The sequence below is a fragment of the Ictidomys tridecemlineatus genome, chromosome 8 (genome assembly GCF_052094955.1).
Source record: "Ictidomys tridecemlineatus isolate mIctTri1 chromosome 8, mIctTri1.hap1, whole genome shotgun sequence".
Lineage (NCBI taxonomy): Eukaryota > Metazoa > Chordata > Mammalia > Rodentia > Sciuridae > Ictidomys > Ictidomys tridecemlineatus.
This window is the reverse complement of record NC_135484.1, coordinates 7,000,077-7,020,824: the sequence shown is the minus strand read 5'-3', so window position 1 is coordinate 7,020,824 and position 20,748 is coordinate 7,000,077. Positions and strand designations below refer to the sequence as shown.

The 20,748-nt window shown below is 38.6% G+C and overlaps 1 protein-coding gene across 7 annotated transcripts in view; it reads left to right on the top strand.

Moving 5' to 3' along the window:
* The window catches only part of Map3k4 (mitogen-activated protein kinase kinase kinase 4), a 101,367-nt gene that overhangs the window by 42,406 nt on the left and 38,213 nt on the right, over positions 1-20,748 (top strand). For 6 of the 7 annotated variants that reach the window (XM_078018789.1, XM_078018786.1, XM_078018787.1 and 3 more), the window contains exons 3-5: positions 1,017-2,380; positions 16,707-16,949; positions 19,338-19,484. In XM_078018789.1, coding sequence (XP_077874915.1) covers positions 1,017-2,380; positions 16,707-16,949; positions 19,338-19,484 — 1,754 coding nt within the window. The remainder of the gene's footprint in view (positions 1-1,016; positions 2,381-16,706; positions 16,950-19,337; positions 19,485-20,748) is intronic. The other variant, XM_078018790.1, reaches the window with a different exon arrangement.

Below are 20,748 nucleotides of genomic sequence, written 5' to 3'. Positions count from 1 at the left end.
GCTGTTAAAGTATATCTCTGTATTCTATAGATTCATATCTTTGGATTTCTCCCCTGAGCCCAACATCTGTATTTTAGTTACCTAGAGACATCTGTACCTGACTGTCTCACAGTGCCCTCAGTTTTAATATGTTAGAAACTAAGCTCATTAATCTCCACTTACAATCCTCATAGCACAACACTGTGTATATCATTCTGTTTCTTTGTAGGAAGAATATGCAAATATGAATTCCAAAACTTGGAATTATTAAAACTTTTACAGTTATCTGAAGGAAATATGTGATAGTTACTTTGTTTGCATTAATTTTGAATGACTGTATGCCAGTACTAACAAGACTGGACAGATTATATTGAATTAATTTATGAGTCTTAACATGTTATTAAAGTTAATATTTTTGCTTATCTTTTGTCAGGGGCTAGGTTTGTTGCTGTTATTGAGCACTTGCCTAGCATGTGTGAGGCACTGGGTTTGATTCTTAGCACCACATAAAGATAAATAAGTGAAATAAAGGTATTGTGTCCACCTGCAACTAAAATTTAAAAGAGAAAGAATTCTTACATTAGTTTACTACAGTGAGATTAATGATGCAGAAGATCTAAGTGATTTGCTCTTAAGTGATTTGCTCATGACAAAGGCAGGAATTGGATGTTTTTGAATTCAGGCTCTGTCAGCTCTCCCATGGCATTTGTTCCTTCTTACATTGAAGATGATAGCTTAAAGAAATTTGATGAAATGCTTTGATAACTGCATTTTGTAGTGCAGAGGTAAACAAGTAGTTTTAGTTAGTAGGTGTGAATTTAATAGAATACAGCACATATGATGCATCAAGGAAAATGAATATAATTTTTTTTAGAATTTTAAAGAGAACTATATTTTGATTCTTTAAATGTTTAGCCTGTGGTGTTTCCCACCCCACAATAATGGTCTCATAAATACATGTGAATATCAATTTTTGAAAATATTGAGCAGCTTCATATTTTACAGTTACATAATATTCTGGTTTTTTTTTTTTATAGAAAAAACGAATGCATCAAATCAGCCTCCACATAAAGACACTGGGAAAACAGTGGAGAATGTGGAAGAATATAGCTATAAGCAAGATAAAAAGATCCGAGCAACTCTTAGAACAACAGAGCGTGATCATAAGAAAAATGTACAGTGCTCATTCATGTTAGACTCAGTGAGTGGGTCTTTGCCAAAAAAATCAATTCCAGATGTGGATCTCAACAAGCCTTACCTCAGCCTTGGCTGTAGCAACGCCAAGCTCCCGGTTTCTGTGCCCATGCCTATAGCCAGGACCGCACGCCAGACTTCCAGGACTGACTGCCCTGCAGATCGTTTAAAGTTTTTTGAAACCCTACGACTTCTGCTAAAGCTTACCTCAGTCTCAAAGAAGAAGGATAGGGAGCAAAGAGGACAAGAAAATACTTCTGCTTTTTGGTTTAACCGATCAAATGAACTGATTTGGTTAGAGCTACAAGCCTGGCATGCAGGACGGACCATTAATGACCAGGACCTCTTTTTATATACAGCCCGTCAAGCCATCCCAGATATTATCAATGAAATCCTTACTTTCAAGGTTAATTATGGAAGCTTTGCCTTTGTTAGAAATGGGGCTAGTTTCAATGGTACTTCAATAGAAGGGCAGTGCAAAGCTCCTCACGGAACAAAGAGTATGGGTTACTCAACATACCATGAGCACCTCCAGCGCCAGAGGGTCTCATTTGAGCAGGTAAAACGGATAATGGAGCTGTTGGAATATATAGAAGCACTTTATCCATCGCTGCAGGCTCTCCAAAAGGACTATGAAAAATATGCTGCAAAAGACTTCCAGGACAGGGTGCAGGCACTCTGTTTGTGGTTAAACATCACAAAAGACTTAAACCAGAAACTGCGGATTATGGGCACTGTTTTGGGTATCAAGAATTTATCCGACATTGGCTGGCCAGTGTTTGAAATCCCTTCCCCTCGACCATCCAAAGGTAATGAGCCGGAAGATGAGGGTGAGGACACAGAGGGAGAATTGAAGGAATTGGAAAGTAGTGCAGATGAAAGTGAAGAAGAGCGAATCTCCCACCCGAAGGTACCAGAAGTCAGGCCGTCTGTAGACAGCGGTTTCCATGTCCAGTCACGAGACTGTGTGTCCAAGAAGCTTGAGAGACTGGAATCTGAGGAGGAGTCTGTGGGCTGGGGAGCGGCAGACTACAGCACCGAAGCGGGCTTCAGTAGACATTGTCTGACTTCTATTTATAGGCCTTTTGTAGACAAAGCCCTGAAGCAGATGGGGTTAAGAAAATTAATCTTAAGACTTCACAAGCTGATGGATGGCTCCTTGCAAAGGGCACGCCTAGCGCTGGTAAAGAATGATCGTCCAGTGGAGGTAGGTGTCAGTAGGCCTCAGTACCGTGGTGTCCTTAGTTCTGTCATTTATTATAAACTACAGTGTAAGTTGTGTTGGTTATTATGTACTTCCATAATGCTGATATTTCAAGCATTCTTAGCACCACATAAAGATAAATAAGTGAAATAAAGGTATTGTGTCCACCTACAACTAAAATTAGAAAAAGAAAGAATTCTTACATTAGTTTACTACAGTGAGATTAATGATGAAGAAGATCTAAGTGATTTGCTCTTAAGTGATTTGCTGGAATCTGAGGAGGAATCTGTGGGCTGGTCTTCACTCCTCGTGGCAGCTCTCTTTCACTACATAACATTGTGAATGACATATAAACTACAGTGTAAGTTGTGTTGGTTATTATGTACTTCCATAATGCTGATATTTCAAGGCATAATAGGAATTACTATAAATTACACATTTAATTATTTCTATAAAATACCATGATAAATGGATCTATGAATACCATAAGAAATTTAATGAATTAAGGTCAAGGTGACATACAAAGGGGAAAAGCCCAGCCATATAAATGTAGGATCAGGAAGGATAGGCTAGGTGTAAATAAGGAGGGAGGAAAGTCACAGTCCTGGTTGACTTGCAGGTAGTTACAGAAAAAGTTAAAGTCATACTCAGGTATTTTTAAGTGGATGTGGTATTCACAGATACAACTTTTTCCTTTTACCCTTTGAAATAGATTACTCCCTTTTGAGTAGCATTTCCAGTTTTGGTTACTATATTTTAAAGAGATGTGAATTGTAGAGAAATGTAAAAATGACCAAAGGAAAAAGTGTACACTATTTGGTAAAGTTATAGTGTTTACTATAGAGGATAGAAATTTAAGGGAAGTCTTGATTATTATTAAATATTTGTTTTAGTATGTGTCTATTTTTGAGAAATCAGTGTATCATTAGAGGAAGTGGCTTAAAAACAGTGTAGACATAAGTTTTCATAGCACCTTAGGAGTTCCTTACTGTTAAGTGTGGCAAAACTAGAAAGGGCCATGTCATGGCCCTTGTTCTTTTTTTTTTTTCCTTTCCTGAATTAAAAACATTTTTATTTTTGTTTTTTTTAAGAGTACACTTTTAAATTAATTTTTAAAAATTTATATATGACAGCAAAATGGATTTTAATTCTTACTACACATATAGAGCACAATTTTTCACACCAATACAAAGTATATTCACACCAATTCATGTCTTCGTACATGTACTTTGGATAATAATGTCCATCACATTCTACCATCATTTCTAATCCCATGTCCCCTCCCTTCCCGTCCCACTCCTCTATCCTATCTAGAGTTGATGTATTCCTCCCATGCTCCCCCCACTATAAATCAGCCTCCTTGTGTCAGAGAAAACATTTGGCATTCGGTTTTGGGGGATTGGCTAACTTCTCTAACTCCATTTACCTGCAAATGCCATGATTTAATTATCTTTTATTGCTGAGTAATATTCCATTGTGTATATTGCCACATTTTTAAAATCCATTTATCTATTGAAGGGCATGGGGATATTGTTCTTAAGAGTCCAAAATAGTACAAGCAATTTTTTCCTCTTTTTCTGAGTATGTATGTTCATCTGGTTTAAATAAAAAGCACTGAAATTAAGTGAAATCATTTGTACCTGTTAGTCTGTGATTGAAATTTTATTAGCCCTATACATACATACATACATGCATGCATACATACATGCATATGCATATGCTTGTTTTTTAATTGAGTTTATTATGTAATCTGACTTGCTTTGGAGTCAGAAATGATAAAACGGAAGGCATTTCTCTAAGATGGGAAACATAAGAGAATCTGAATTTGCACACTTTTCTTTGATTCTCATGGCCAGATCATGAACCTTCAGGATAAGGGGGGTGAGCGTGGGTCAAGCATTTGCATAAATACAGCAAAATCTTTATAAGATAAATCAGTACTCTTAATAGTATTTTTAAAATGTGAATAATGTCAGTATTTTTTTTTTTTGAGTACACCTAGAATAAATAAGTTTTATTTCCTTGTGTTCTGTGAATCACTATACTACAACTGTGTTACAATGCCAGTTTCAAAATCAATAGCAAAACTTTCGCTAGGAAATATGAGTTTGTTATATGTTTCAAGTGGTGAATTGGTTTCTTTGGTCTAGATTTTTGGCGGGGTGTTTTAATTTCATCAAGACCCATGTGGGCAAGACCAGGTTGGTGTTTGATTTGTAGAAGCACAGTTTTGAGGTAGCATGAGCCAGGAAACCCTGGCAGTGCGATTCGTCTCTGACTCATTGGTTCTCCTAGAAGGTGTGGTGCCTGTGGGGAGGGCAGGGTGGGCACAACGTTGGCTTTCTGTGAAGTGCTCTGCAGTCTCCCCAGTCCTCTTCCTGTCTCCTCCAGGCTTTGTGGACGTAAGGAGTGCCACTAAGGGGAGTCATGTGCATCCTTCACATGGGTTACAACAAGAAAACACTGAGAAGTGCCTGGTATTTTTTGTGAACTTGAGTGGAATGTGGCTTGAACCCCCATTAAAATTGTGTTCTTTGATCATCTGAAATTTAAAGCAAGGTAGAGAAGAAGAGAACATTCAAAGCTAATGAAGTTGGGAGTTAGGCTCCTATTAGAATTACCTGTAGATAGTTTGCTTTTCAAAAAATGAAGTATAGAAGTCTTGGTTGTTTTAAATTGTTAAGTGTCACATAGTGAAAGAGAAACAGCTAAAGTAGGAATTCTTCTGTATTGGAGATTAATCCAAACTAACAAAGGATGAAGTTATGATGAACTCACTGGGAAAATAAAATTTTGTTTTTGTTTTCCATTTCAGGAACATAATTTCTATAAGGGGAGGTGTGTATGTGTGTGTGTGTGTGTGTGTGTGTGTGTGAGTGAGAGAGAGAGAGAGAGAGAGGCGGGCGGGGGGTGTGGGAGAACAGAGAATGAGAATACATGCATAGGCCCCTCACAGGTTTTACCAAGTGTATCAGGGAGAGAGCTACAACTCTAAAGTCCACTAACTGGTCTCCACTCCTTGTGGCAGCTCTCTTTCACTACATAACTTTGTGAATGACATTATCTTTCTGGTTCTAGGTCTCGGGGTTCTGAAAAATGTGCATAACAACCCCTGTGAATACCTTACAGGGTGGTTGTGAGGATTCAGAAAATATTTTACATGGGAAAAACACTATGCAAGCCATATATATAAACTCTTTAATTTTTAGAAGTTCTGTTATTTTTTTTCCTTTGACAGTCAATTAATACGGGCTTCTTTACTCTTATTTTAAAAATAAATTTTAGGAACATCATGCTAAGTGAAATAAGCCAGACTTAGAAAATCAAAGGCAAAATGTTTTTCATATGCAGAAACTAGAGCAAAGTAAGGGGGAAAAGAGGGGGAGTGGAATAGTATAAGGATAGAGGGAAGACCAATGGAGCAGAAGGAGAATGAGAGGAAGAGAGTAGGGACAGGTATTTTAGTTACCTTTTTCCTGCTTTGCCTAAAAGACCCATCAGAACAATCGTAGAGGAGGAAAAGTTTGAGAGGTCATGGTTTCAGAGGTCTTAGTCCATAGAAGTCTGGCTCCATCCCTTGGGGCTTGAGGTGAGGCAGAGCATCCTGGTGGAAGAGTGTGGCAGAGGGAAGCAGCTCACACGATGATCAGGAAGCAGAGAGAGAGAGAGAGAGAGACTCTGTGAACCAGATATATACCCATAGCCACGCCGCCAATACCCCACTCCTCTAGCCACATCCCAGGTGCCTCCAGGGATCAGTCCACTGATTAAATTAAGGCTCTGATCTAATCATTTCTCCTCCATACCTTCTTGCATTCTCTCATGTGTGAGCTTTCCGGGGGACACCACATCTAAACTATAATAGACTGGGAAGGGGAGGAAATACAGAGTGAATTTAACTAGATTAGGTGTGTGCATATAGGTGTATCACAGTGAATCCCACTTTTATGTATATCTGTAAAGTGCCAATAAAAAATAAATGAGTGAAGCTGAGCACGGTGGTGCACACCTGTTACGCCAGCCGTTCGGGAGGCTGAGACAGGAGGATCAAGAGTTCAAAGCCAGCCTCAACAAAAGTGAGGCATTAAGCAACTCAATAAGACCCTGTCTCTAAATAAAATAAAAAATAGAGCTGGGGATGTGGTTCAGTGGCCAAGTGACCTGAGTTCAATCCCCGGTACTCCCCTGACCCTGCCAAAAAAAAAAAAAAAAAAAGACTAAAAGACCATTAGAAAAGGGGAAGGGGACTAAGGGAAGGGAAAAGGTGGGCACTGGGAATTAAATGAAGTAAATTAAACTCCATGTATATGTTAAATTATATAAATACATAAAGTATATTAAATATTAGCATATATAAATATATGGCTATATTTATATATAATCATATAAACATATTAAGTATATTAAACTCCATGCATAACTATTAAAATTTTAATAAAATTTTAAAAATGAATTTTAGTTTTTATCTCTGCCAAGTAATCATACTTTTTTGGGGAATGGTACTGGAGACTGAACCCAAGGCCCTGCACATGGTAGGCAAGTATTCTATCATTGAGCTACTGCTCAGCCCTTTTTACATTTTTATTTTGAGATAGGGCCTTAAACTTGTAATCCTCCTTCAACATCCTCCTGAGTAGTTGGTATTATAGTTGTGTGCTACTGCACCTGGCCAAATAGTGTCACATTTCAAGGCATACATTTCATGTAATATAATCTGTTAGACTTGAGAACGATTGTGTTCATTATTGTCAGAAACATCTTGACCAAGAGTCCTGAGGTGGGGTACAGTGGCTGACACTAGACTAAAAGATTGTACTTAACCAAGATCATACATACATAATACATACCGTATATTTTGTCTTGTATTTATGGTTTTTGTGATTATTGTAGTAGATATAGAAGAAAGATTTTATAAAGAAGAAATATATTTGTGGTATTTGGTTTTTCTTATCTGTCTTTATATTTTCATTCTTTTTAATATAATTAGTTGTAACCAGTATTGACAAATAACATATGATCTTATATTCTTTGTAAGTAAGCTTTATGAAATAATTTTCTTCTAAAATTTTATTATATTTCAAAAATCTTTTTAAAAGTTGTAACTAGTGATATTGAAAAAATTGATTTGCAGTTTGTTTGAGTACTAGAAATATCATGCATTGTCTTCATGGTTTGTTCAAATTACGAAGGTGTAGTTCCCTGGCTTTTGTTAATTGATTTCCTCAGGACACATCTCTTTTTCTTTTTCTTTCCTTTTTTTTGGGTACTGAACATTGAACCCAGGGGCCCTTTAATTGCTGAGTTGCATTTCCAGCCCTTTTTAATTTTTGAGACAGTCTCACTCAATTACTCAGGGCCTTAGCCTCCCAAGTTGCAGGGTTTGCCAGTGTTGGCCACTGTACCCCACCTCAGGACACATTTATGATTACATAGGCAGTCTCTGATGACTGAGGGATTAGTTTCCAACATTCACTTGTAAGGCAGCTGTTTGAGGTCTTGAAAATATGTAACTATAGAAATTGTGTTGTAAATAAGAGTCTCTTATAGGCTATCAAATAAAACTTATTTAAATCTATGTAACTAAACTAATAATACCAGCTGAAGTTTTTGTCGTCCCCCAACCCGGTCCTCATCCCATCCCTGCCTTGGCAGCAAAAACATAATGTAACAGAAAAAAATAAGAGAAAGCTCTTTTCTTCAACCCTTTTCCAGAGATGATTTTTATGATTCCTCATTTGCCTTCTGGCTTTCTTACTGCCTGGGCATGCAGAGCCTCTCAGAATCTCATTGTTGCTCCTTCTCACCTTGCTGTACTCTACCTTGCTGTATTGAAAGTGTGGTTCACGGCAGCTCTTGGGGATGGATGTTATCTGTGGCCAGTTCCTGGAACACCTGCTGGTGTCCCTGTGGTGGAGTCCTAGCCTTCTCCTTGGGTACTGCTCCTGTTGTGATTTCCCGGCCTTCCTTGAAGGTCAGGGGAAGTCTTCTCAGCATTTGGTAATCTCAGGTCTGCTTCCCATAGGGACTGCAGTGAAGGCTGGGCTTTGTAATATTATTTACAGTTCAATTCTAGCTTAAAATTTAATCAAGAAATTATGTGTGTAATATCAATATTGCCATTGTATTTTTTGAAAAAACTTTAATCTTAGAATAATTTTGGCTTTACAAGAAAGGAAAGTTCTCCAATGTTCTTCATTCAGCTTCTTCTTCTTCTTCTTCTTCTTCTTATTATTATTATTATTATTATTATTATTATTATTATTATTGACTTCTTAGCTTTGTACATGTTAAAATTGATACAAAAACATTGATATAAAATATTGCCAAGTTTCCTGGCGGCAAAAAAACAGTATCCCGAGAAACCAGAAACATACTATTAACTGGTTTCAGAATTGCTAACCTACGTACCCTATGAGAAATAAATTTATGCACTAGAGTGCAGTGTTAAAGTATTCTTCTTGCTGGGCACAACTGTGGCACACGCCTGTAATCTCAGTAGCTAGTAGGCAGAGGCAGGAAGTTCGTAAGTTCAAAGCCAGCCTCATCAACTTGTTGAGACCCTTTCTCCTGATAAAATATACAAAGGGCTTGGAATGTAGCTTAGTGGTTTAGTGCCCTTGGGTTCAATTCCTGGGCTTAGCTCCTGCATTTAGCTTTTTGGTGGATAGTCAGCCTGCTTTCCCCCTCCCACTCCTCAGTGACATTATATCACACACCTGTAGTGTGGTGACTTTTTATCTCAGTCTGCATGCCATCTTAGCATCCTCAGCGTTCTGGTTGACGTTTTAAAATTTGCACTTTTGTAAAATTCCATGGGTTTTGTGCAATTTAAAATGAATATTCCCATCAAATACTTAAGTTACAGGTTGTGATGTGGTTTTTTAATGCTTAGATTTTGTTTTCCTCATGAAACATTTTTCAGAAGAGGAAAAGATAAAATGAGTATTTATATTTTATTGTGATGTACAAAATATTGTAACTGTCCGACTTTGTGTATTAACACACATAATACTCCAGATACTGGGAAGGTGTTTGATTACTTTCTTAGTTGCTTTCTTTTGACTTAGAACTGATTATATAAGTATTATAATTCTAATGGCCAATGAAATACTGTTTGTCTTTGGAGTCAAACAGTAATTATGCTAATTTTCTTCAGTAAGCATAAGAACCCTGAAGAGGCTGACTTTCATATTTGGAGTGAATCAAGCATGTAGAAACTAGGAAATAGGACAACAGCTACCATTTACTGAGACTTACCATGTGCCAGACACAGCAGCTCTAGGAAGTGGTATCATTTCTGCACTTTACAAATAAGGAAACTGGTTTAGGGACAGGAGATAACTTTTCCCAATCACCATGCTGTGGATTGCTAGAGGGAACCATACCCAGGATTCTGGAATTCCATGCTTTAAACCTGGCTGCATATCATCATTACCCAGGGAGCTTTAAAAATGCATGTACCTCTGCCCTTGGATGTGGGACAAGTCTGAGTCTTCCCGCATAGGACCTGAGATTGGCATTTTTAACCTATGTGCGTACCCCACATGTAGGCAGGGCAGCACCAGTGCCATCTGAGTTAGCCGCTGGAAACATTTGTGAGGCTGCAGCACTCCCTCACCCGCTGTGTTAGGATCCCTGCTTATTATGCAGTTACTGTAGTTAACTTTTTATTGTGCCAATTATTATCTGAACTTTTGATTGAGTGACAGACTAGCAAGCACATACTTGCTCATTTGCTTAGAGGTTTTTTGCTTTCTTAAACAGACTTATATGAGGGATGGCGGGAGGTTGTGCAGCGTTGTTCTGGCAGCTGTGAGCCAGTGGAATCAGAACTGAGATCAGAGGCAGGACAGAAGCCGTCAGGTTTCTGTGGAGAACTGGATCCCGTGGTAACTACACAGCAGCAGTGATGTGGAGATGACAGCTGGTGCCTAGCATTAATTGGACACTTCCGTGTCCCTCAGGCAAGGAGGAGGGTCAGCTAACTTGGTCAAGGTGGCACAGCCAGGAAGTGCACAGCCAGGAGGCGAAGCCAGAGCGCTTCGGTAAAGCCACTCATGTTCTCAACAGCGTGCTGTCTTCCAGCCTGAGACTTTCCCACAGGTATTTTCAGAAAGTTAAGAGGGAAATGTGTATGTCTGTTGATTCATCCATCTCTATATATTATTTAGTGACTAGCTAGTATTTGAAAATGGGAAGATTTCACATAAAAATCTGGGTTTTTTGGTACTCCTGGAATCTCTGAGAAGCTTGGCAACACTGGGCCACATTCCTAGCTGGTACCTACTAGCTGGAGTTGACAGCCATATGAGTGTTCCAGGTTACCCCAGCATGAACAGCCACCCTAGCACACCCCTGTGCCTTGCTGGTCTGGCCCCTGGAGGAATTACAGGTTGTGATAGAATCACATTGGAGGGGTAACAAAGACTTAAAAAAAAAAATGTAATCCTTTATATTTTTGAAGACAATTTGCTTTCCTTTTACTTATTGGAATATATAAAGAAACAAAGTTCCTGCCTGTCCTGCTGTATCTTTTAGACTTTTCTCTGCTTCAGTAAACATGGATCTGGGTTACGTAATGCATGACATTTTCTGAAACAAATGTGACAATGCTGTACATACTCTACTACAACTTGTAGTGTTCTACATGTTCTCTGCAAAGCTAATTCCATCTAATAACTGCATGGTGTTCATTGTAACAACATGCTGTAGCTTATTTAACCATTGAGATTATTTAATCATTTAACTCTTGATGGAATTTGTTTGTTTTTATAAATAATGTAGTCACAAACATTATTGTACCCACCCCTTTATGAACTTTTTCTGTTGTTTTTATAAGAATGGTTGAAATTGAATTACTGTCATAGGGTATGAACACTTACACCTTTGATAGGTACTGCCAGCTCTTTAATAAGACCACTCATTTATACTTTCCTGCAGAGTTTAGGAGAAATCCCATTCCTCCTCACATTTGTACCATCATCAACCAAAAAAATGTAATTTCATTTTAGTCTTTAATTCCTTTCATTTGTGGTGACATTTGAGAGTGTTTTTCATGTTTATTGAATGCAGTAGATATCCTCTGAATTTTCATGTTTATTTTGCTCATTTTTTATTGGGTTGTCTATTATTGAGCTGTTGAAACTTTATGGATATTATTTATTTTTCTGTGGTGGCTATAAATTTTTTTTTATGATTTGTCTTTTAGCTTATGATACTTTCACTATTATGTTAACCAGCTTTCCATCACTGCCAAGGCCAATGTCTCGGCTTGGCACCAGAATCACGAGGCACTCACAGCTTTGTAGGTTCAAACAGCAATTCTTTATTCCAGCTCTCACACCACCTCCACACAGGTCCAGGGGCAAACGCGTTCTGCTGTCTCCCGCACCGACCACCTACTCCACGAGGCTCTCTCCAAATCCCATTTTAATCTCACGAGAACTCAACAGGAACAAGCAGCAGGAACACCCTAATCCCAGAAATAATCTTCAACCGCCAACTTCCCTAAAACCCATTATCTTAAACTGGCAACGCCTTAAACTCAAGGAGCCGGTTACTTCCTCAAACCTGATCAGCTCTAAACCCGAATCCGCCTTGGTCCTTGAGCAAGGTCACCTTATTAAAGCATGCATGCAATGTTCCATCAAATGTCCTCTAAGCAGCATGGGGTACGCTTGGCAAGGAAATTTCGATGCGTCATTCCTACTTGGTAATGGCCCTCAGCACATCACTATAACAAAATACCTGGGATAATTAATTTATAAAGAGAAAAATTTTATTTTGGCTCACAGTTTTGGAGTTTGCCTCCAAGATTGAGTGGACTTATTGCTTTGAGCTTCTTCTGGGTGCCACATGGGAATGGTGAGGAGTGTGTGGCAGAGCAAGACTGCTTACTTCGTGACTAGGAAGCAAAGGAGAAAAAGGGGCCTGGGTCCAACAGTACCCTTTGGGACCATGCACCAGTGACCCAAGGACCTCCCACATGGCCCCTCATCCTAAAGGTTCATAGCACCTCCCCAAAGCACCATCCTGGGGACCTTTGGTAGACATGGATCCAAACTATAGCAACTATAGAGAAATTTACAATTTTCATATAGTCATATCTCTTACTATTCTGTGACGATCTTTTATGTGTATTCCTATTTTTTTCTTAAATATGGAAAATAATGTATTTTCAGAGAAGCCTAGCTCCTCTAATAGTTAATCTTTAAAAAAAATTGTTTTATCTTTTTTTTTTAATGTAAACTTTTTGGGGTATGCCATTTTATTTATTTTTAGTGTTAAAGTTAGATTTTCCCCCCTGTGTATATATTTATGTGTACTACATTAAGAGTATATTTATAATGGTATATTTCTGCATACCCTTACATATCTTTACATAATACCCTTGTGTATATAATACCACTCCGATTTTGGGTCCCAATTTTGGACATATTGTTTTATTTTCTGGTTCTCATTTAAAGTGACTTTCTTTTATTTTCAGTAAAATGCTAAGGTATTTTGTCTGTCACCCCAAGATTTGCAAGTTATGGTTATGTTGTCAGAATGCAAAGTTGCTATTTATTTTCAGTAATTTCTCTTCTACAGTGATCATTGAGTTAATTTAGTCCTTGTTCTACAGGGTTGTGTCTTTTTACACACACACACACACACACAGACATTGAAAATACAGGTTTTATATTTTAAGACTCATATTTCTTATATGCTGTCTTGAGTTGCTTTAGATGTACGACACTTGTCCACTAGTTGACTTCTAGTGAAGGATTCAAGGGAAAATTATTTTCTAAGTTCTTGGATATTCCTTGACACTTAGCAAATTGATACTTGAAAGTCTTTGGCTCATATTTTCTTTCCTTTAATAAATTTGTATTTATTTGCTTTTGGCATGAAGCATTGAGATTGAAAATTCTGACAATGTGAGTTTTTTTCCTATTTATTAAAACGTTGGTTTGCTTGTTTATTGAGTAGCTAAAGAATTGTTTTTTTCTTTCAATAAACTCTTCATAGTGTGCTCTTAAATTATGTGTTTTCAAGGATTTTGTCTTTTTTTCTCATTTGGTTTTTTTTTTTTGTTATAATTTCAAGTGAGTGTCTTATAGTTTTGATTTTGCTGTCCTAGTTGATACATATATTTTTATGGGGGCATAAAAGAAATGTCTTCCCAGAATTCCTTTTATTAGTTTGTACAAAATTGCCAATATTTGATCCTCTTCAGCTGACTAATATGACAATTTCATTTGGACTAAGCTAGGGTATTGCTTGATGTTTAGATTTTAATACGTTTGGAATCTATAAAATTGTATATAGTTGACACATACTTTTTGTATTTAAATTAACATGTACTTTGGTTTCCTGTAATAGATAGGAATTTCTAAAGTAGCTGTATAATTTTTAAAATGAGTCCTTGTGATAGTATGGGATGTAGTATACCGCATGAGTAAGCACGTAATTGCTTTTCCTTTAATCGTCCGTTCCATTCATTAGATGACTGATTATTTTCCAAATTCTTAATGAGCTGCTTATCTTCAGCAGCTCAGATAGATTGCTGCCTGTTTTTCTCCCTTCTGTTGATCTGTTTATGATTGGGCCAGTCCTTTTTATTTTAGATAAAGTAGGTATATTAGTCAGGTTTGGCCTCTTGTAGGGCAGTTCTCCTTATTCACCTTTTCTTTTCAGAAATTTTTGAGCTGTTTGTTTTGTACATCACTTTCTACCAAATAAACTTCATAATGGATTTGTCAAATACATATTAAATGACCTTGGGATCTGGAGGAGTTACATTGCATTCTTCTTATTATCCTTCCATTATCGAGTCTTCCTGGTGTGCTGGGCAGGTGGGGGTGGTAGTCCTCACTGGAGTGAAGTACATTGCTGCCCACACTGCCCCTTCTCCACCCTGTGGGTTTCTTGAAATAATTTGAAACATAAGATTCAAGTTTTTTCTCTTGTAGTATTGCTTTATCAAAGAAGCATAATGTGTTCTCCAACTTGAATTAGGTTCATAACCAGATCATTGTCATGTAGCTGTACCTGCCTGGACAGGTGTTGCTGGATCACAGCTTGTCACTTCCTTGGTAGTTTTCTTCTCCTCTTGAGATCTCCTTCCAGTCCATTTTTCATTAGACTAGACTGCCGTACTTCCTCATGCAGTGCTTTGGAGAGGTAAAGGAACTGGATGTCACACTCTTCACTGTTCCAAGAGGAGGTGGCTGTAGAGATGGTCCTGAACCTGCTGCTGCTCCCCCCACCCCCCACCCCCTCGTGACTGTGCCCCAGCTCCTCCATCTTTTCCTTCTGCTCTTCATGGAACTCCTGTTCTTATGGTAGAGCTTCTGGGTCTCACTTAATGCCTCTTATATTTAACTTTAAATTTCTGTTTTTTTTTTCCTTTGGCTCTGAGTTACAGTGATAATTGCTTCAGTTGATTTCTAAATTATTTATTCCATTTTTGGTAGTATTCATTTTATTCTCGCTGTTTTTATTAACTTATTTCAGAACCCTTGATTTATTTTCTCCAGTGGGCTTTCAAGTAGTTAGTTGTTCCATTACACTATTTTTATGGTGCCTTTTTGTTTCATACATTAAATCAGCAACATTTGAAGTCAGCTACCGTGTCTGATTCTTCACCCTGATCTTCTCTTAAGGAAGCTTCTGTTTCCTCGTCAGTGCTCAGTTCTGACTGTTTCCCACATCTGGACTGGTGCTAACTTACTATGATGTAGGACACATGAGACCTAACACCTGAGGAATTTTCAGGAAGCAGGTTTATGTAAGTTGCAAAGGTCTGGAGGGGCCAATGTCTAAAAAAATCTGTGGACTGCAAGTTTAGAAATTCTTTTAGATTTGTACTTAATGGTTTGGTTACTTGACAATGACAGTGGGTGGGTACATACCAGTTACTCTCAGTCTCATGTTTCAGGTCAGAGGTTTCACAGGTTTTTACCAAGAAAACAAGAGATAGTGACTTTTTGCATAGCAACAAGCTTGTGACAGAGTTCGCCCATCACACCTGGCATTTACAAAAAAGAAGAAACTTCAAACCACATTGAGCCCTCTGTAGAACTCCTGTCAAATCCTGTTGACACTGTAAAATCTTACTGACAAGATGGGAGGGGGTCCCTAGAGAACGCCCCATCTATTACAGTTATGGTGTGTGGGGGGTACCTGCTCTGTATCAACCAAATGCTAGCAGCAGGTCTGCGCTGCCTTACTGTGGTATAGACCTGCCTGTTGGGTGTCTGGCAGTGCTGCCTGGAGAAGGAGGGTCTGTTGCCTTGCTCAGTAAATGGGTCAGTGGGCTGGGGATATAGAACATACTAAAAGATGTAGCAAATGAGTCAGCAGAAAGTTATCATAGAAAGTATGCTTGAATTTTATAGAGCTTTAAATAAACACCTTTTTCTGAAGTCACGATACTAGTGGGAAAAAAGGCCTTTCATGCCCAACCCTGACCACATTTATCACAGTCATCATTTTAAAAATTATGGGACTACTTTAGAAATTGCTCTTTTAGGGAAACCCAAGTATAGTATGCATTAATTTAAATGCAGGTATATGTGTTGAACATAAAAGAATAAATTAATCTTCTTTTCAGTGCTGATGTAGATTGCTAGTTGAAAATACTCAAGTGGGGCTGGGGTTGTGGCTCAAGCAGTAGCACGCTCGCCTGGTATGAGTGTGGCCCGGGTGCGATCCTCAGCACCACATACAGAGATGTTGTGTCCGCCAAAAACTAGAAAATAAATATTAAAAAAAAAAAGAAAATACTCCAGTGTATTCCCTAGGTTGCTATGTTAATGGTTATATGCTGACATCTTGTTTGTTTGATGTCAGGTTATATATTACTCGAGATTAAATACCTATATAATAAGGAACAGAGTTTTCCTTTCAGGCATTTAATGTCATTGGGAATTTTAAATGAAAAATAGACAGAAGAATGGGTTGAACTCACTTGTTTTTGTGTTCACTTAAATGGCTATTTAGGATGAACTCTTCTGACTTTAATCTTTTCTCAAATTTTAATAATTCTTTGGTTCCCCATCAAGAGATACATGTGAATCATCCTGTATGTAAACTTACAAACATGTTCCGAAGCTTTGTCTTACTACCACTTTGATAAAAGTATTACTATTTGCTTTTAATTATTATTGTCATGTAACATTTTTGGAACTTTTGGGGTCTGTGTTGAATTATTAAAGATTTCTTTCTGTTTAAAGTTAGAACTTTGTAGATTTGTCAGAAAATTATAGAGAATAGCAGGTTATAACCACAAGCTTAGGACACTGTCCTGTGTGTTCTTTTAATCTCTGTCTTGAATTTTTGTTAGTTTTCTGAATTTCCAGATCCCATGTGGGGTTCAGATTACGTGCAACTATCAAGGACACCACCTTCCTCGGAGCAGAAACACAGTGCTGTGTCCTGGGAAGAGCTGAAGGCTATGGACTTGCCCTCCTTCGAACCTGCCTTTTTAGTACTTTGCCGAGTCCTGCTGAACGTCATTCATGAGTGTCTGAAGCTGCGACTGGAACAGAGACCCGCTGGAGAGCCATCTCTCCTGAGTATCAAGCAGGTCTGCTTCAAAGGCTGTTTAAATTTTCAGCACTAACATTAGTCTACAGGCTTAGCCTTTTCATGGCGAGGATTTTTCTCTCCTAATTGTTACAAATAGGGAATAGGGAATGCATGTTCGTTTTTTTAAGTGTGTTTTTTAGGGCAATTTTAAAATGTTCTTTACCTTTAAGAAAGATCCTGATTCTCAATCAGACTGTGGTTCAGCCTTTCTACCACCCAGTTTCTTGTTCTAAAAGCATTGAGTACTGCAAATATTAAGCACTGAGGACTGCAAATAGATTCATTTTTTTTGTGTGGGGGAGAGGTACCAGGGATTGAACTTAATTGAGGGCACTTGGCCACTGAGCCACATCCCCAGCCCTATTTTGTATTTTATTTAGAGACAGATTCTCACTGACTTGCTTAGCACCTTGCTTTTGCTGAGGCTGGCTTTGAATTTTCGATCCTCCTGCTGTAGCCTCCTGAACCGCTGGAATTACAGGCATGTGCCACCGCACCCAGCAACAGATTCATTCTTAAGAGTTTAAATTCTTTAAGTTTATTTTTTGTTCTATTTAGAGAAAGTATATGCAAAGGAGAGGTATTTGGATTCCTTGCTTGCTTAAGCAGTTCACGTGTGGTTTAAACAGGGAGGACAACTTTTGGTTTCCCATCTGGGCTCTCGTGGGCTTTGGTGCTGCAGAGAAGGCTGAGGGATGCTGGATGCAGTTTTACCAAGCAGTGACTGATGAAGAGTGCGCGCATTCATGTTTTGTGATGTTAACATATGGATATTCACTATCTAAAGCAAAAAATTAAGGATTTTATCCACAAGAAAAGAAAGATAGATTTGTGTGTTTTTTGTAGTCTGCCACATCCATCCCCTGGGAATTTAAGAGCCAGGATGATAGGACTGAGCAGTACAGATGGAGGGAAGGGTGAATCAGGTTGTACAGAAGGTTCAGAACAGGATGTGTGTGTGGGAGGTGTCTTTAGCTTGTTGTAGAAGAGTGGAGCCAATGGGCACTTGAGTTTGTACCTGGCACCCGCCAGAGCTGTCTCCACCTTAGCTCTGCTCCTTCCACCAGCCCGTCTCTGCTGCTATCTTGATGTCCACTTTGGCCCTGCTTCCCGCCTCTCCTCAGTATTGCGGTTGAGGACCTTCTAGTAAAGTACTGAACTCCCTTCCTTGCAAAGCACACCAGCAACACCCTGGTAAAGCAAGGTAGAGCTGACTTTTTGCTGGTGGGTTCTTGTGAGAATAAAATAGTAATTTTTGTCAAAACACTTTATAATGTAGTATTGCTAGGGAACAAAGAGAATAGAAATTTTTGGTCAAATGCATTCAGAGATCAGTTATTGCACCTACATGACACTTTTAATACAGAAATTTATATCTAAATAATCTGAACAGAACACTTTTTAGTAGACTTAACTACAGCCGTAGCGCTCTCGTTGTAGATAATTCTTTTAAAAACCTTTAAGGACTCCATCTAAAAATTATCCATGTGAGGGACTTTCGAGGTCATCTCATTTTAGCCTTTTTCCCTCCTTATAACCTGACCTCCCAGACCTATATATTGCAAATTTCCCTGTCTTTTAATTTTGTTTTCCTTGACTTCCATCTAATTCTATCAGATTAGCTTAGGGTTTGTTTGCTTGCTTTTGCAAATATTAGACTTTTTTTGAAGGTAAACAAAATCATACATCACATTAGGTAAACTCTACTAAAGTTTTTGAACAATTTTTTTGCTCTGCTGTATGTAGGTATGTTTGAATCTTTATTATGTTTTTAGTTAAAATTTACCAGTTTCCTCAGAAGATTTTTCTCTTTTCTCTCTTACAATAATGCAAATTAGTAGAAAAAATTGATCTTACTTTATAGAATTTACTTTCAATATAAATTTACTTACAGGACTAAATATTTGTGTGTGTGTCTGTGTAAGCACTTTTAGCAAAGCAGGTTGTTGCCTATATGTTATTTTCTGTGTATCTATGCTATAATTCTTTTTCTTTTAATGGTACTAGGGATTGAACCCAGGGCACTCTACCACTGAGCTAATCTGTAGCCCACCCTGCTTTTTTTTTATTTCGAGGCAGGGTCTTGCCAAGTTGTCCAGGCTGGTCTTGAATTTGTAATCCTCTGCCTCAGCTTCCTGAGTAACTGGGTTTACAGGTGTGCACCAGAATCTTGGTGTAATATTAAAATACAGTTCTTGGCTGTAATATTAAAATTTCTGTATTTTCATTATTTTGTTCTTACTAAATTGAGATTACTACAATATTCATGAAAAATAAACTTTGAAGAACATGGGAACTCTTTCTGATTTTTCAGAGGCAAGGTTCCCCCTTTCTGAGTCTCTTGGTCAAGCGGTGTGGACAGTAGAGCTTGTCTGTTCTTTTGCAGCTGGTGAGGGAGTGTAAAGAGGTCCTCAAAGGTGGCCTTTTGATGAAGCAGTACTACCAGTTCATGCTGCAGGAGGTTCTAAATGACTTGGAGAAGGCCGACTGCAACATTGATGCCTTCGAAGAGGATCTGCATAAGATGTTGATGGTAAGGAAGAGGGAGGCCTTTCTTGGGTACATGGACCAGGTGAGTGCACTGCAGTTGGTTGACCTGGTTGCACATTACATTTATTTTTTTCTTAAGCTCACTTTCTTTTTCTTTTTCTTTTCTTTTTTTTCCTTTTCTTCCTTACCTTTCCTTTCCCTCCCTCCCTCCCTCCTCCTTCCCTCTTTCTTTCTTTCTTTCTTTCTTTCTCTCTCTCTCTCTCTCTCTCTCTCTCTCTCTCTCTCTCTCTCTCTCTTTCTTTCTTTCTTAATCCTCAGTGGTTTCTAAATTGGCATTTTTGGCAAGAATTGTCAACTTGGTCATTATCTAACTCTAGGGCAGTTCATCACGGTCCACAAAGAAAATCATAGTCTGGTCTTCTTTTTATTCAGCCACCTGTTAGCAGAACTTTTGGTAATTCCTGGTACAGGGGCTAGGGACCTCTCATAGCTATGGAAGTAGTACAGAAGAGCAAGAAAGGGATCTGGTGAGGACTGTCCAGGGTGCACACTTCCGCCCCCACATGTCCATAGCTCTGGGGTACAAGTATGCTGAGATGAACCCTCGAACTTCTCTGGGGATGTCTAAAGGGAGCTTACCACAAGGATCCTAAGGCTCAAAGATGAGAGGAGAGTTTCTCAAGGAAGTGGCACATTGAGGATTTGTAAACGACTTGTTGGAGCAAGAGTGGACCTGTTTTACCCTGGGGCCCAGTCTTCTCACACGAATCATACTTGCCCTGTGTTTCTGATATTTGGACCATTGTTTATATTATTATTTTCTCATAGAACTGTTTTTCTTTCTCCCCATCCTTCCTCCTTAACTAAAGCTACTTCAGACTTACTTTCAGAGTTTATTTTTCTCCAGAAAACTTATCTGATAATTTTAACCTTTCTAGCCTCCTTTCTGTACCTTCTTTGAACTCTCTTCACAGTTACTGTGAGAACTGTATTGTAACCTAGCGTAAACACAGTCTCTTCTCAGGGTTCCCTGATTGGACTGGGAGCTTCCTGACCCAGGGTTGTAGCTTGACATGCTTCTGTCTTCCGTAGTGTGCGGTGGAATGTTGATGTGCATGTGTGTGTTGGAGTCTCTAGGGCAAGACCATGGGCGAGCCTGCATCCTGGCAGGGTGGTGAAATCATGAGAAAAGTGCTGCTTGGTGGGCGTCGTTTTGGAGGGTCTCTCACTCTTCTGGTTCCACTGTGTCCTGTTCTGGCTGGCGACAGCACCTCCAGGAACCACCCCTGTTTTCTGCGTTGGAAGAA